We start from the raw sequence: 17,125 nt of genomic DNA on the forward strand, positions 1-17,125 counted from the left end.
TTCCCTAAGGCTGTCAGGTCTAACATCCATTTATACCCAGTTTGTCTGCGGTGCACTTTAGCTGTGTTAGGGGCGAACTTTGTCTTTTATTCAGGGTGCTTTGCAAAATACCCTGGGATAGGCCAATAGTTTGATCCTGGAATGTGAGAATGTCCATCCTTTTAGCACCCCTCATTATTCTTTTGTTGAGTGGGGATGACAGCAAGTTAGCAAACATGTGACGAAACACGTGTCAGCTGTACTTTGGACTCACCATTTCTCGATAAGAATAAACCTTCATCAACTTCAATATAGTGTCTTTGGACTTTGTTTGTACTGTTCCGCTTGGATGAACACTTTTTGGACAACTTTGGTGTGCCCTGGTACTTAAAGTTATATCATACAAAAGTATGTAAGCATTATTGGAACTGTGCCATAGGCAATGTATCTTGTTTTAAGTCCTCTACTGTTTTCCTCATGGTAAGACTCAGAGGTGAAGCTCTAGGCTTACATTAATGGGCAGAGTTCTTAGAGTTAACTGCACTTTGTATTGTGTTAGATTCCTATCACCATTTTTATATCAGATTGAGGGCTTCAAAAACTAGTGGACTAAAGCAATAAGACCATGGTTGAAGTGTTGGGGCTCCTGTGTTGCACTTACCAGTCAGGCCCCCTCTGTAATTGTCTAGATGCTCCCACGCTTTCATGTGGGTTTCCGTTCCAATTTACACCGGCCTCACTTTTGTGGCCATGAGTCTCTGTCAGGTCGCAATATATCAACCACACTTCAGGAACCTGTGCTTAATGCTAGTGATCTGCTCACCCCAAGAGTCACTTATCGGTGCCAATTCGGGACGTCCTCGAATGCTTGCTGTGTACTGCTACTGTAAACGGGCTCACTCAGAAGACACCATATTGGTCTACCTGAAGTCGACCATCCCCTAATATTTTGTTAAGCTCTACATACACAGAAGTTTCTTAGCGCTGCCAGAATTAGTAAAATGAGATCAGACAAGCTCCTGGGCTAAAATCAGAGCTAGAGTGAAAAGTCAGGTTTTCATATTATTCCAAATTTCAGTAACTGAAGTTCCTTGAATAGGTTTAAAAAAAAGGAATATTCCATAGCTTAGCATACAGAAAACATAGGAGCCTGCAATCCCTGTATACAAGTCCATCCCTTATTTCCTCATTATGGCTGAGTTGTGGTGTCTCCAAACGCCTGTATAAACAAAATGACGTAGCAGCATGACTGTAAAAAGTTCTCACAGTTCAGCTGTTACGTCACAGTTAGTGACAGCGAGCAAGTTGAAAGGCAGTTTACTGATTACATTTACAGCTGCAGTTTGAAAAAAAAAAAAACAACCATCTTTTTCCTTCTCCTGTGTTGTTTTTTCGAAAATGAATAGTGACCAGCAAGGAGGTATTTATATTAACATGTTTAATTTTCAAGTTCTAGGTTGTTACAGGAAAGACAGTATTTCTCTACATGTTTTGGCACATTATGAGATTCAGCATTTTTATAACCTGTTCTAGATTATACTTATTGTAATATCTCCTTGCAACAAATTACTGACACCTTTTTGGTGTGCCTAATTTTGCACTGCAGATTAAGATTGTATTCTTCATATATGCAACCATTTTATCTCTTTCATATGAAAGAACAAGGCACCAAATATTTAGGCGATTTGTGTAAAGGACGATGTTGTGAATTTAATATAAGAAATAAAATAACCTGTTGTTAGGCTGGGCATGGTCTCCCCTAACTGTTTGCCTCTGCTTCCCAGGTTGTTGATGTGTGCTGGACTCTGTTTTTGATATTCTGGGCACTTTACCACTGCTAACCAGTGCTGAAGTGCAAGTGCTCCTATATAAAATGTATGTGTAATTGGCTTATCCATGATTGGCATATTTGATTTACTAGTAAGTCCCTAGTAAAGTGCACTAGAAGTGCCCAGAGCCTGTAAATCAAATGCTACTAGTGGGTCTGCAGCACTGGTTGTGCCACCCTCATTAGTAGCCCTGTAAACATGGTTCAGACCTGCCACTGTTTTAAACTGCCAATTTGACATGGCAAGTGTATCCACTTGCCAGGCCTAAATCTTCCCTTTTTATATATGTAAGGTACCCCTAATGTAGGCCATAGGTGCCCCATGGGCAGGGTGCAGTGTATGTTAAAGGTGGGACATGAGTCCAAAAACACTGCTGCATTGTCTATTGGTTTCTTTTACCAATAGAAAATGCTCCCATATTTGTGTTTTTTAAAGTGGTAACAACCTGTTGGTTTTCACAAGCTGTGAGAAGAGCATTGTGTTACAACTCCAAAAACATCAACATAAACACACTGCACTTTAGAAAGCCTGACTAAACGACAGGGTGCCTGTGCTGGTATTTTTTTAAGTTGTAACAGAATGTGGTGGGAGGATGTGGTGTTATGGCCACAACTACTGACTCTGGACCAGGAGAACCAGGATTTGCGTCTCAGCGACCCTCAACATCCTGTGATTCTGGGCAAATCACTTACTCTATTTCCCTGTGCATAGAACAAATTAGTGTGATCTTGTGCAATGTTACTGGTGCTCATGTAAAGCACTCCAGTACCGTTGGATCGAGTTCTTGCTATATAAAACATCAAAAAAGAAAAAAGAACTGTTGGTTTTCACAGGCTGTGACTAAAAACATCAACACAAACGCACTGCTTTTGTCTGTCTAAAGATGTATGGCCGTGTCGCCCGCAGGGGAAACTAAAGGGGACAGCCCCTTAGTGTTTCCTCACTGCACGGGGTAGTAGTTTGTCAGTGGCCACCTGGCTTAGTAAGGTAGACTCGGCCAGCGAAGGATTACTGCTCCCCCTTGGCCGCATGTATATGACATCACTTCCAGCCCCGAGGGGTCCGTCCGCCGGAGTATTTAGGTGGGTTCGCCACCTAGATATTTCTCTTTCAATGGCCAGCAGCAGAAGAATTAATACCCCATCAAATGGGGAGGGGGGGGCGCTAAATATGAGATCCTCAGGCTACAGGGGGGCATTAGAAGAATGCAACGGCGACCCCTTCATCCCATAAGGGGTAGTTAGTATCCTGACAGGTGGGGGTTGGCCTTATCTCGTTCCGTGGTGGCACAGGTGCAGTAACCACTAAAAAAAAATTTGCCACGGCCCCAATGCAAAATATACAGCACAGGACGGATAATTAGACGGCAATGTGGTGCCCGGTGGCTGTAGATTGTTTCAGGATGGGTGTCAGCGTTTCGTCCTAAACGGCGCTGCACTCATATGATCACTCGTAAGTTAACCCTACCTGTGTAATGCAGAACAAATTTGAATAAACATGCAACCGTTTTTTGCCCACAAAGAGCATGTGGTCTGTTTTTGTTGGTGTGCAACTGTATTTGGTTACAAATGTATGTCAGTAGACATGTCAGATGACAGAAGGGCGAGGGGTGGAAACCCTGAGACAGATCATTCATGTTGGTGTTTTTTAAAGCTGTAAATAAATGTTGGTTTTCACAGGCTGTAAAAAGTAGCACTGTGCTAAAACTTTAAAAACAGCCACCACAAGAAGTAAGCCACTGCTTTTTTGCACATCACCATGGACCTCCAGCCCAACGACCAAGTGGAAGGCATTACATTACAATGACCCTGCCGGCTCTGCCTTTTAACACATCAGCAAGACAACAGGGCAGACAATTTACTGGACTCACATCCCATCCAGCCCAATGCCCTAGGAGGAAGGCTGTGTTAATTACTTTATAATTAGCCTGCCCGGGTCATTCTTCAGTTTTTGCGGGGCTGGAAGCTGTGAGTTAAGTTTTCCTGGTTCCCATGCCGATTATTGTTTGGGGGAATTGGCTCGCAAGCAGGCTGGCTCGTAGAGCCAAGCCGGAGCCCTGGCACGGCTCGACCCGTCAATTCTTGAGTTGGTCCACCTCTATACCTCCCATTTCATTATCATTGCTATTCTCGATTACCGAAATTTGATGTGCGTTAGCACTCGTCACTGTATTTCGCTACAAATGAGCTAAAGTGCCGAATTTTGATGCGCGTCAGCCCTTGCCACTGTATTTCACTACAAAAGATCTAAAGTAAGTAACATTTTCCAAATTATCACTCGCAACTGTTAACAGTACTTAAATATGGAGCATAAACGTGAGTAGAAGGGTATACTTCCTGTGTTCCCAGGACTGTAGGCCACCTCGCCTTCCTCTCGGGATCCCTACTGTCTACTTATCAATCCCCGCCTCTCGTCTCAGACTAACCATTTCTCTTCTGCTACCATATGTTGAGCTTCCTACGTCACCTGTTCTGCTCTCCACCCTTCGCTTTTCAATATAACCTGAACTGTCAACTTGTACTTCCTGGTACATTCGTCAAAGGCACTGACTCTCTAGCCCTCCCCGTGCTACTCTATCGTCTTTTCTCTTCCACGCCCGCCCCTTGAGTCTTTCCTAAACCAATAGGATTTCGGAATAATTGAGGACACCGCCCACTGGGGGGAGTTGCAGCTGTATGGGAAGGTTTACGCTAAAGCAGTATGATACTTTGGTGGTGACGTGCGTAACATGTGGTTGTGGCCCTGGGTTGCTTCTTTCGAGTTGATGGTAGTCTGCCTGAAACTATAGATGCGGGTTTATCAGTCTGTTTCCCTCACGGAGCAGCAGGGTCATCATGACCGAGAGAGAGGAAGAGAACTTGCAGAAGCAGGTGAGCGCCTTAGAAGTCGCAGTCTCTTACTTGTCTGTCAAGTTCACACAGACCTGAGAGCTGCACTCTGCATTCTGGTCTCATAAACTAGTGACAGAATGCAAAGTACTGTGGTGGCTGAAACGCCTCTTGGCTGAAGGTATCACAATTTACGTGCCACTGTGTAATCTGTGCTTTCAAGGAAAGTGATTGGCCAATAGGGCTATCATTTCCCGTGGTTCGTATGATTTTGTTATACTGTTAAATTTTACCACCCTAAAACGAGGCCCTGAATTGCTTTGTGGACTGGCCGGACGCTACTCTGCTGGAGTCAAGTGTTTAGTCAAATACAAGGCTTGCAGTTAGTCATGCTATTCTCATTTGGTGCTAACCAATTAGAAATATTATTTTCTTGCAGATTAGCAGATCGCGCGGAGTCCTTATGCAATGCTAATTTAATTTACTTGATTTAGTTGAGTGCTCCCCCCCCCCCCCAAGAGTGCATACGAATGATAAATTTGTCAAACTGCATTCTAACATATGAATAATATCTAATTGTTGTATTGGGTGAAAAAGGTGCAATTTTAATTTAGTGTGTATGAGAATTTAATGCTGTATTGCCTTTCCCTAGTGTCACTCTGGATTTGTTTTGCCTTTTTGCTGAACCTTATTTATGCTGGCTATAAAACTCTGTGCACTTTGTCCTTGCTAACTAGTAGTAAAGAGCCCATGTCCTCCTTTCTACGTGATGAAATTGGCATCTGATAAGCGTAAGCATATTTAACTTACCTATATGTCCCTAATACATGATACAAAAGTGTAAGTTAAATGCCCCAAGTGGACTGCAGCACCCATTGTATCATCCAGTACAGTTATTGTGTAAGCATGACTGTAGGCCTACCATGTGTACTTTTAGTAGTGCAGTTTTAAAATGCAATTTTGACCTGCCAACATAACTCTTTGTGAGAGGCCTTAAACTTTCCTTTAAATATAAACAAGTCCCCCCCGCAGGCCTGTTGGAAATGGCTGTTTTTGCAGGGTTATCCCCATACTTTTTGCCTCTGACCTCCTGTTTTTGATCCTATGCTGAATTTCGTTTTTGATGGCTTTTGGACTTTGGGCTTTTTACTATTGCTGACCAGTGCTAAATTGCAAGTGCTTTCTGTCTAAATTATACTGGTGATTGGTTTATCCATGATTGGCATATTTGCTTTACCAGTAAGCCCCTAGTGTAGTGCACCATGTGTGCTGAGGGCCTGTAAATCAAATGCTACTAGTAGGCCTGCAGCACTGATTGTGCCACCCACATGAGTAGATCTGTAAACATGTCTCAGGCCTGCCACTGCAGCGTCTGTGTGAGCAGTTTAAAACTGCCATTTCGACCTGACAAGTGCGCCTACTTGCCAGGCCCAAACCTTCCCTTTTTCTTTATGTAAGTCATCCCTAAGGTAGGCCCAAGACAGCCTAATAAGCAGGGTGCAGTGTATTTAAAAGATAGGGCATGTAATGGTGTGTTTTACATGTCCTGATAGTGAAATACTGTTACATTTATTTTTAACTATTGCAAGACGTATCTCTCCATTAGGTCAACATGTGGATTGTCTTGAAATCTCTTTCAGGTGTAATGTTGTGCTGGCCTCCTGCTTGCTGCTTCTATCCTGGGAGTAAAAAGACTGGACTTTGCTTTCTACATTATGCTTCCAAAGGCTCTCCAAAGGTCTGGACTGACCTTTGCCTCCTGATAAAGGTCTCGGGGACATTAAAGACTTCATTGGCCTGCACCTGGACTCTATTGCTGAGAGTCCTGACTTGCCAAGTGACGCCAAATCCAGTTCCTGGGCCCTTAGGAGTGAGTTCTGGTGTATCCCAAAAGAAACCAAGTACATCAACTCCAGAGCGACTTCAGAACTGGTGCTGCTGTGCGACTCTGCGCTGCTGCCTGCTCTTGGGCCGTAGTCCCCACTGAGTGAAACGACTGCGAACGACACCGCAGGCCCGATGCCGCTGCAGCGCCTCTGAAGTCCCCCCACAGTGTGAGTGCTGAGTCTCTGACGTCCATGTCACCAGACTCTGCTGCAGCACCTGTGGCCCTGTGGTGTGATTGCGACACAGCAAAACCAATGCATTGCGTCTTTCACCTGCTGGGTTAATCGATCCCGCTGGATCATAAGAAACCAACACCTCGCAATTGACGCCACATCACCTCCCCTGCAATTGTAAGGAGCCGACACCTCACCTCCCTCTCGTAGCAGTAAGGATCCAGTGCTGCACGGACTCCAGTGACACCTCACCAACCTGACTTTGTGCAACATCTTTGTTTCCTCGTTTTGCAAAGGTACTATACCTAGGGTCCGTACGACTCTGTGACTGGCGCGCATTCCCTCGCGAGTAGTGTCGGGCTGTTCGGAACAACTCCTTTAAGATGCTGTGATAGCCCCAGTTGGAGCTATTGTGTTTCTAAGTGCTTAACTAAGATCTAATCTTTGAAAATTATTATCTTTGCTTGTGAATGCTGGATTTTTGACGTTTTGGTCTTGTTTTACTCAGATAAATATTGGCTATTTTTCTATAATTATGTGGAGTACTTTTGTGGTGTTTTCACTGTGTTACTGTGTGTGTACAAATACTTTACACATTGCCTCTGAGATAAGCCTGACTGCTCATGCCAAGCTACCATGGGAGTGAGCAGGGGTTATCTTAGCTGTGTGACTCCCTGACTAAAGTGAGGGTCCCTACTTGCACAGGGTGCAAACAACTGCCAACTAGAGACCCCATTTCTAACAAGGCAGTGCCCATAAAGTGAAGTGCATAATATTTAAAAGTAATACATGTAAAGGTTTAGTTAACCATGTCCTTACAATGCAAAGGCCTGAAGGCTATTTTCAGTGTAGCAAGGTTGGCTGTTCCATAGGAAAGCACTGGAAAACAATATTAGATGTAATAACGTTATCTCTTTCTAGGAAAAAGCTTTAAAAAAATCAATTATTGAATTTTTAAAAATATTTATTACGGCATCAATTCACTGGTGAAGTTGTATGTGTAAAAAAAAAATATATATATAAATATATATATATATATATATATATATATATATATATATATATATATATATATATATATATGTTAAAAAAGGTACTTTTAGAAACTTATCCTTCTATGCCTAAATCCTACAGGGGACTTTTCACATAAGCTTCAGTTATCTCCTAGCAGCTGACTAGGCCCTTTGATAAAGTGTTATCTTGCTCTCAGAGCTGGGACAAAGGCCTTGGTTGTGGGGAGGTCTTTTGTTCCTTTGGCAGGATGACCATGTGGACTGTGCCCTGAACTTGATTAACGTCAGTGAGGCCTACCCTGTCACATGCAAATCTGAGGCCTTTGTAGAGCCCTTCTTTGTTCCCCCAGTCTGTCAGATACCAATCCCAGCTGGAGAAGTGCTGTTCCCATAACTGGTTTAGAGTGACCACAGAGGAAGGGTTGCTCATTTCCCTAGCCAGACCTCTGGGGTGGGCACAAGAGCTCTACACCGGGGGAAAAAAGGCTCTACCATTTTGGTTTTAGGTAGAGAAGGTCACCGTGCGATTGTTTGCAGTTGGGCACATAGAAAATATTACAAACATGGGTAGGGCAACTCCTGGGAACTTTTACTTCATTGATTAGGGATTAGCCAAACGATTCCCCCATGCAGGCAAGGCATACATGTGGAATCCCTATAACCCTTCTTGAAATACTTTCTGGACCTGTGGAAAGACTGAAACTGCTGTCTGTGACCTGAGACGAGGCCTGGACCTGCTCTCCCTCTTGTATCCAGGACAAAGAAGTGGACTCAGGGTCATAAGGCTCACCCCCTGTTCAAACTACAGGGACACACCAAGCTACAAGAATCCTTTTATGGAATTGTCCAGCTAACCTGCACCAGCTGGACCTGCCCTGTTCTTGGCGGCTGGCATCTGCTGGAGTGGGCCATGAAACCCTCTCACCCCCAGTTGTGTCCCTAAGGTCCTGGACCCTTGGTTTGTGTCAAAAGCCTACTATCGACTTTTCCTGAAACCTGAGACTTAGAAACTTTTTTTGTTCCAATGATTTCCAAAGGACTGGGCCAGACCTGCCAAGCTGATCCAACTAAGGCGCATTGCAGTTGGGTGAAAGATTATCATAGCTCCCGCTTGAAGCTTTTCTGTAGCAGCAAATCCTTTGAGGAACCTCCTGCCAATTGTATTAGGAGCCCTGTTCATCTACAGTCCACAGCATTTGTCTGCAGAAGAAATCTGATGCCCATGAAGTGACTAAGTCCGAACATAAAAATCTCCACCGGGATAAGGTACCAAAAAATATGCACTAGTGAGGGACCTTCTCTGGGTGCAAAATTTAAATTTCTCCTGCTCTGAACTTTTACCCCTAAATTCCGGAGCTTCACTGAGGCCTCATCCAGGGCTAAATGGCCACATAGAACAGTCTTTGGCCACCGCCTGCTGTCTTGCCCCGCTGTAGATATTTGACTTCCTATTCAGAGATTATGGCTGAAGGTAAAACATCAGTCAGGTCGAACCTGGTTTCTGTATCCGACCCACACTCCATCGCATTCAGACTTAACTTGTCTCTAGGTACCAGTCAAGCACACCTAGTTGACTATGGTTGGTGATTAATGCTTTCTGGTACTGTTTTCACATTTAAACTTCAAAAATTCATAACTCTGGTTTCCCTTATCAGGTTTTTATTTGTTTTAGCAGGCATCTCATTATAGAAGTTGATATTCCGCGGTAGAAGCATTGGCATAATTTAGTTTCCATATGACGAGGGAAGTGGTTGTTCTATGGGAATCCTAAATGTGGAAACATTTGCCAGAGTGTCCACGTGGTGTCAACTCTAGTCTTTGTTAACTTGGTTAACCTGAGAGTTCATAGTGAGGAATGAAACCAAGATGACTCCAAGGGTTGATACATCTTTTGAAGTGGTGGTGGTGCTCCTAGTTCATTGGGTCAGATTGTCAATGGGCTGTAGTTTTTCTAATTTGTTCACTTTAAGATCTGAACTTTAGATATGTGTGTTTATGGGGGTTCTCTACCATCCGTTGGACTGTGGTACAATGGCAGTCAGATTATTTATGAAACTTAAAGGTCATAAGGTTTTTCCAATTTAATGATTATTTAGGTATCTTTGCTGATGTTCTAGCTTATAAGGTACACAGATTTGATGAGTTCTGGGAGAAGACTAATGCAAGGGTTGAAAAAGAGTAGTAAAATGATTTACCCATAAGGTACTTCTGCCTTGATACTGTATGGCCTAGAGGTGAATGAAGATATAGATATGATGTATGATCTTTCTATGAGTTAGAAAGAGATCCACTTAAAAATGTTTCGGACCATATCACTTTCTTTAATTTGTCGTGTAATGTTTAAGTGATATACAGTGGCGGAGGCTGAAGTGTGATATTGCTGCTTCCCCATTTCTGTCCACTGTAATTTTTAGGTCATGACAGATGGGAATCATGCCAGACTCAGCCCCCTTACTTTACGGATGCCTGTTTGTTGGTCCAATATTCATAAGTTTTATTTCAGAAACTTTGAGATCTGTGAGAAGCTTCCCTTTAGAATAGTTTTCAGAATAAGGGACTGTTAGGAAATGCCTCCTTGGCATGGTTACCCCCTGAATTTTTGCCTTTTGCTGATGCCAGTTCAGTTATGATTGAAAGTGTGCTGGGGCCCTGCTAACCAGGCCCCAGCACCAGTGTTTTTTTCCCTAAACTGTACTTTTATTCCCACAATTGGCACAGCCCTGGCACCCAGATAAGTCCCTTGTAAAAGGTACCCCTGGTACCAAGGGCCCTAATGCCAGGGAAGGTTTCTAAGGGCTGCAGCATGTCTTGTGCCACCCTGGGGACCCCTCACTCAGCACATGCACACTGCCTCATAGCTTGTATGTGTTGGTGGGGAGAAAATGACTAAGTTGACATGGCACTCCCCTCAGAGTGCCATGCCCACCTCACACTGCCTGTTGCATAGGTAAGTCACCCCTCTAGCAGGCCTTACAGCCCTAAGGCAGGGTGCACTATACCACAGGTGAGGGCATATGTGCATGAGCAAAACCTTAGCCATTTTAAGTGCAGGGTAGCCATAAGAGTATATGGTCTGGGAGTTTGTCAAACATGAATTCCACAGTTCCATAATGGCTACACTGAAATCTGGGAAGTTTGGTATCAAACGTCTCAGCACAATAAAGGCACACTGATGCCAGTGTGGAATTTATTGTAAAATGCACCCAGAGGGCATCTTAGACATGCCCCCTGAATACCAGTGTGACTCCTAGTGCTAGGCTGACCAGTTTCTGCCAGCCTGCCACAACCAGACGAGTTTCTGGCCACATGGGGAGAGTGCCTTTGTCACTCTATGGCCAGGAACAAAGCCTGTACTGGGTGGAGGTGGTTCTCACCCTGCCCTGCAGGCACTGTAACACCTGGCGGTGAGCCTGAAAGGCTCATGCCTTTTGTTACAGCACCCCAGGGCATCCCAGCTAGTGGGGATGCCTGCCCCTCTGGCCACTGCCCCCACTTTTGGGGGGAAGGCTGGAGGAGATAATGAGAAAAACAAGGAGGAGTCAACCACCAGTCAGGACAGCCCCTAAGGTGTCCTGAGCTGAGGTGACCCCTGCCTTTAGGAATCCCCCATCTTGAGACTGGAGGATTCCCCCAATAGGATTAGGGATGTGCCCCCCTCCCCTCAGGGAGGACGCACAAAGAGGATGTAGCCACCCTCCAGGACAGTAGCCATTGGCTACTGCCCTCCTGACCTAAACACACCCCTAAATTCAGTATTAAGGAGCGACCCAGAACCCAGGAAATCAGATTCCTGCAACCTACACAAAGAAGAAGGACTGCTGACCTGAAAGCCCTGCAGAGACGACAACTGCTTTGTCCCCAGCCCTACCGGCCTGTCTCCCGACTCAAAGAACCTGCACAGCGACGCATCCGACAGGGACCAGTGACCTCTGAAGCCTCAGAGGACTGCCCTGAAACCAAAGGGCCAAGAAACTCCCAAGAACAGCGGCACTGTTCAAAAACAGCAACAAATTTGCAACTATTTAACAACTCTCAAAGAACTCACTCTTCCCGCCGGAAGCATGAAACTTCACACGTTGCACCCGAAGCCCGCGGCTCGAGCTCCAGAGAACCAACACTGCAGAGAGGACTCCCAGGCGACTGCAACTCCGTGAGTAACCTGAGACAACCCCCCTGCACCTCCACAGCGACTCATGCAGAGAGGATCCAGGGGCTCCCCTGACCGAGACTGCCTGGAAAAAAGAACCCGACGCCTGGACCAAGCAATGAACCCGCAGCCCCAGGATCAAAAGGAACCAAACTCCAGTGCAGGAGTGACCATCCAGTGACCCTCGGCCTAGCCCAGTCAGTGGCTGGCCTGAGAAGCCCCCCTTTGCCCTCCCTGCACCGCTAGAGTGACCCCAGGGTCCCTCCATTGACTTCTATTGAAAACCTGATGCCTGCTTTGCACACTGCACCCGGCTGCCCCTGTGCCGCTGAGGGTGTGTTTTGTGTGCCTACTTGTGTCCCCCCAGTGCTCTACAAACCCCCCTTGGTCTGCCCTCCAAAGATGCAGGTACTTACCTGTTGGCAGACTGGAACCGGAGCACCCCTGTTCTCAATAGGTGCCTATGTGTTTTGGCCCCTCTTTTGACCTCTGCACCTGACCGTCCCTGTGTGGCTGGTGCAGTGACTTTGGGGTTGCCTTGAACCCCCAACGGTGGGCTGCCTATGCCCAGGAAACTGAACTTGTAAGTGTCTTACGTACCTGAGAAACTAACCAATACTTACCTCCCCCAAGAACTGTTGATTTTTACACTGTGTCCACTTTTAAAATAGCTTATTGCCATTTTAACCTATACCGTGTATATTACTGCTCTAATTCAAAGTTCCTTACTTATCTGTGTGGAGTACCTTGCATTTTATGTATTTACTTCAAATCTTGAATCTTGTGGTTCTAAAATAAATTAAGAAAATATATTTTTCTTTATAAAAACTATTGGCCTGGAGTTAAGTCTTTGAGTGTGTGTTCCTCATTTATTGCACATGTGTGTACAACAAATGCTTAACACTACCCTCTGATAAGCCTACTGCTCGACCCCCACTACCACAAAATAGAGCATTAGAACTATCTAATTATGCCACTATCAACCTCTTGGTTCCTCCTTGGACCCTGTGCACACTATCTCTCACTTTGAGATAGTATATACAGAGCCAACTTCCTACAGGGAATATTTGAGAACTGTCTACAGTTGTTAAGGCCAGTCAGATCTAGGTTACTTTTCTCAATAAGTGGTCATATGGAAGATGTCTAAGATGCCTTTAGTTATGGTAGAAACATGCTTCTGGTTAAAGACTTGTTGATTATATTCATTGTTGGAATTTCTGCCATTTGGAATTGCTGATAATAGAATGTAAATGAAAATGTGTGGTGGGGAGGGGGCAAGGCTCTCGTTGTAATGGTGAACCAGCAGGTCTACTAGCGTTTATCAGGTCATGGAATTCCAGAAGGGTCAGTTCTTAAAAAGAAGTTGCAGTAGAAGCCTTTCCTTTTTGGAGTGTTCCTCTATCCTGGTGTTCAGATTGGGAACTGGTTGTTTGTGTAGTAGATGTAGGTCTAATGTTTTTGCTTTCTTAAAGAAGTGATCTGCCATCATATTGTAGATATCTTGTAATTGACATGTTGACATAGACATAAAATCTGGAGTGTGAAATTCAGATAGCATTTTGTTGAGGTCCTTTTTTGTAGGGTACTTCTGTCAGACATCCTGTTTGGGTAGTGGGTCCTTTTGCTTTGATGGACTATTTCACACCTTGTGTTTTTAAAAGTGTATTATGTCTTGACCGTTTTTTTGATTCGTACCTTTGGCACTAATTAGTATATATTTGCGTTTTTGTCTTTCATCTAATTTGTCTTTTGTTTCTTTTTTGGTGTGAGGATGTGTTGATGTGGATTTTCTGTCAAAAGCTTTGTTTTTTCAGTTACACAACTTTTTACTTTGCTTATCTTTTCAAGGTCTAAGTTAGTTACATGAGGATTTTCGGCTCTTCAATGTTGAATTGTTCTTTGTATGTGGGTAGTTGAGTGTGAAGTTATTTACAGGTCTAAATGGGACTCTACAAGTGAAAGAGATGATGTGATGATCACTTCATGAAAGGTATCTGTACCTTCTGAGGTTGACTGATTCTAGTTTGCACAAGATCATGTTTAGTGTATGTCCTGGTATACTGATAGGTCCTAAGTTGAATTGATGGAAATTATGAGAGTCTAAGCCACTTGTCATTATTCATTTATGACCTTTTTTGTTTGACAAACCACATGCTGAAGTCGCCAACACTGCACAAGTTAGGGTGTTTAATACATTGTCTGATATGTGGTCTAGGACAGTGGGTCCCAGTCTGTGATCGGGGGACCCCTGGGGTCCGCAAAGTCTCCTCAGGGGGTCCGTGACCGCTTAGAAAATTTAATAATAACAGATTAGACTCCTGGTTTTCAGTAATGTCTCGTTGGGGGGTAGGTGATTCCAATAATGATTGAGTGGGGGTCCCCGGGTTCCAGTACTGATAAAATAGGGGTCCACAAAAGTCAAAAGGGTGGGAACCACTGGTCTAGGAAACTGCCTGTTTAAGTTCTGTTTATTTTCTGTGGTCTGTGTAGTAATAGAAATGTAGAGGAGACATTAGGTGAGGGGTTGCAATGACTTGCAGTCTGACAGCCGCATATCTTCAATCCGATCCTTGAAAATCATTACTAATCCTCTTATTTTGTCTCTCTTTGGTATCTTGGTGGATTTGCCTCTTGAAGCATCGGTGCCATGTTCTCTCCCTGTGAAATTTAATGAAAAGCAGGTCCAGACTTAGGTAATTTATTAGGCTGTGGATGTTTTGTCAATTTCTCCACATTGATCATGCCTTGATTTGTACAGCTTAGTGGAGGGTGAGCTAGTGTGTGAGTGGAAGGGTGTGATGAGTATGAGAGGCTATTGAAGTACATTTAGAGTTAGATGTCACTGTGACATGAAGTGGTGGAGTGAGTTTGCAGGTGAGGGGGAGGTTTATAAGAGTCGAGGGTGCAGAGATTATTGTGGTGATGCATTCAATGCTGTCTGTGAAATAATTCTTTTACAGAGACTTAGAAGAGATTTAGTAGGCATTGTATGGCAAACAAAATGTAATGTATCTCAATGATGGGTATTAGAAGCTCTAGAATAGTTTGTAGTTTGCAAAATGGTTGTTAGTGGTTGTGATTTGTTGGATTGAAGCATTAGAGAAGAATAACATTCAAGTTAGGAAGGTAAGCTATTACCTTTTTTATCTCTGGATACAGAAACATTTGCAAGTTAATGGTGGTGGGAAGAGGTTAAGTCCAGCTTGAAAGCAGTGGAAGCTGTGATTGATGTTAATCATGTATTTAGTTCTGTGTAGCACACAGCTGTTATAACAGGTGAGGATGTAGTCTATTAGTTTGAGAGTGTAGTTGATCTTGTGGAACAGTTACTGTTGTGCAATAAGATTATCACACAACATAAAGTGATACTGGTAGAAGGTGGAGGTGTAGACTACTTTGGTGACATTGAGGAGGTGCTGATAACTGGAGACTAGGAAGTTGCTAAAATGTAGTAAGATGTACAGTTCAAGGCCAAGTTAGCAGAGATTACTTGACCAAGTGGGGCAAGTATTGGTAGTCTTGTAGTCTGAGATGGGTATGAACAGATGTATGTGGGATGAAGGGGATTTTATTTTATGATGTGGACCCCTTAATTACCGTATTAATCTCAGGAATATAATAACAGTGGAATTAATTTTAGGATGCTTTGTTTTTCCTTTATTTAGAAAACCTATTGCACTAAACTGATATTTTTATTTATTTTCTATTTTTTTTAACAAGTAGATAAGGTCTGTTACGTCTGGTCTATTTCTCTTCTTTTTTTAAATGTATTTCGTATCTTCTTTACTTATTTGTAATTTTCCCTTAAGTAGGTATAGTGAGGACCTGGTTTCTAAACAAAAAGTGTTTTTTGTTTTGCTAATTACTTTGGCTCCATTTGATGAATCTTCACAAAATGTTTACAAAAATACGACACTCTTTTCAGGGTCTGTCTAGAAAACTTTTAGGTGATCCGTTTAGTGGGGGCCAAGAAAAAGGAGGGGGGTTTCCATAGGCAGGAGGTGGGGAGCCAGCTGGGACCGCGGAGGCCTTCAGGCTCCCCCAGCAGTCTCCAACTATATTGACTGGGGGGCAGCCAGATGACATGGATGGGACCCCTGGGGCCGATTTTGGCCTGGGGAGTGGGGCTCCCCCCCCCCCCAAAAGAATTAAATCGGCTCTCCACAAAAAAATATATATGAAGGCTGGGCCCGGGGGTCCCTGGGACGGAAAACAACTGGGAGACTAGGGCCGCCTGGCTCCTCCCCCCCCCCCCCCAAAAAAAATGTAGAAGGTGGGACCCTGGGGATAGGGCCCCGTGGCCAAAATTGGCCAGGGGAGTGGGTCGCATGACCACTCTACATGGAATTGTAGTAGGCCCTGGGGAATGGGCTCCCTAGGGCCAAATTTGGCCAGGAGAGGTGAGCCACACAGACCTGCTGCCAGCTCCTGCTGCACATGGCCAAAGGCCGTGCGCAGCATGGGATCGGGTGGTTAGTGGGGTTGGACATAGGGAATGGCTGCAGGCCAGGCCCTGCGGCCAACCAGCAGCCAGTCTCTGCGGCCAACCACACCACGCACGGCCGAAGGCCGTTCGCGGTGCAAGGTTGGGTGGTCGTACGCAGCAGTGATTAGATTAAAGTATAGTAATGAATATTTACTTTATGTTTAAAAATCATAGAAACTCACTGGAAAAAAGACAAAGGTTACAGGGACGTTGTAGTTAGGAAATAGAATAAAAAAAAACACATAGCAGTAAAATGTTTGACGAAAAAACTGTGCATGGCAGGGCCGCTAGTTATAGTTCTCTTAGGGCACAAGTTTTTATTTTTTTAATTTATTTTTGTATTTTAAATCAGGCAAACATCGGCAAACAACACAAACCAGTGTTCACAAACAGTATACGTAACACTGATTCCGTTGGGATGGCTCACAGAAACACGAACATGTACAAATTGCAAAGGAAACCGCAGGAGAAACTTGACTCACACAGGAGCACTTCTATTCTGTATTGCTGGTGAATTTGAGAAACAGAAAACAACAGAGAGGGGAAGGAAAGAGAGAACCGAGCAAGAAGAGAAAAAAGAAGTAAAGCAGCTCTGCCAACATACTGCCCGCATAGAAAGGGGGCACACGTTAGTAGCGCAGGAGGTATAGCTGTCGCCAAGTGAACCAACAAGAAGTGGCTCAGAAAGCTAGCCATCTCCATGCGCACGAGCTGCAAGAAACGTTTCCAAGGGGGCCCAGATATCCCTCGGTCAGGAAACCTCCAGCATCAACTCCCAGTACA

At 44.3% G+C, this 17,125-nt stretch overlaps 1 protein-coding gene across 2 annotated transcripts in view; it reads left to right on the forward strand.

Moving 5' to 3' along the window:
• Positions 1-4,458: 4,458 nt before the first annotated feature.
• IMPACT (impact RWD domain protein) overlaps positions 4,459-17,125 on the forward strand; it is a 219,914-nt gene continuing 207,247 nt past the window's right edge. The window contains exon 1 of one of the 2 annotated variants that reach the window (XM_069220038.1): positions 4,459-4,678. In XM_069220038.1, coding sequence (XP_069076139.1) covers positions 4,643-4,678 — 36 coding nt within the window. In that variant the 5' untranslated portion in view covers positions 4,459-4,642. The remainder of the gene's footprint in view (positions 4,679-17,125) is intronic. The other variant, XM_069220039.1, reaches the window with a different exon arrangement.

This window comes from Pleurodeles waltl, chromosome 2_2, assembly GCF_031143425.1.
Source record: "Pleurodeles waltl isolate 20211129_DDA chromosome 2_2, aPleWal1.hap1.20221129, whole genome shotgun sequence".
In the NCBI taxonomy this organism is placed as follows: domain Eukaryota; kingdom Metazoa; phylum Chordata; class Amphibia; order Caudata; family Salamandridae; genus Pleurodeles; species Pleurodeles waltl.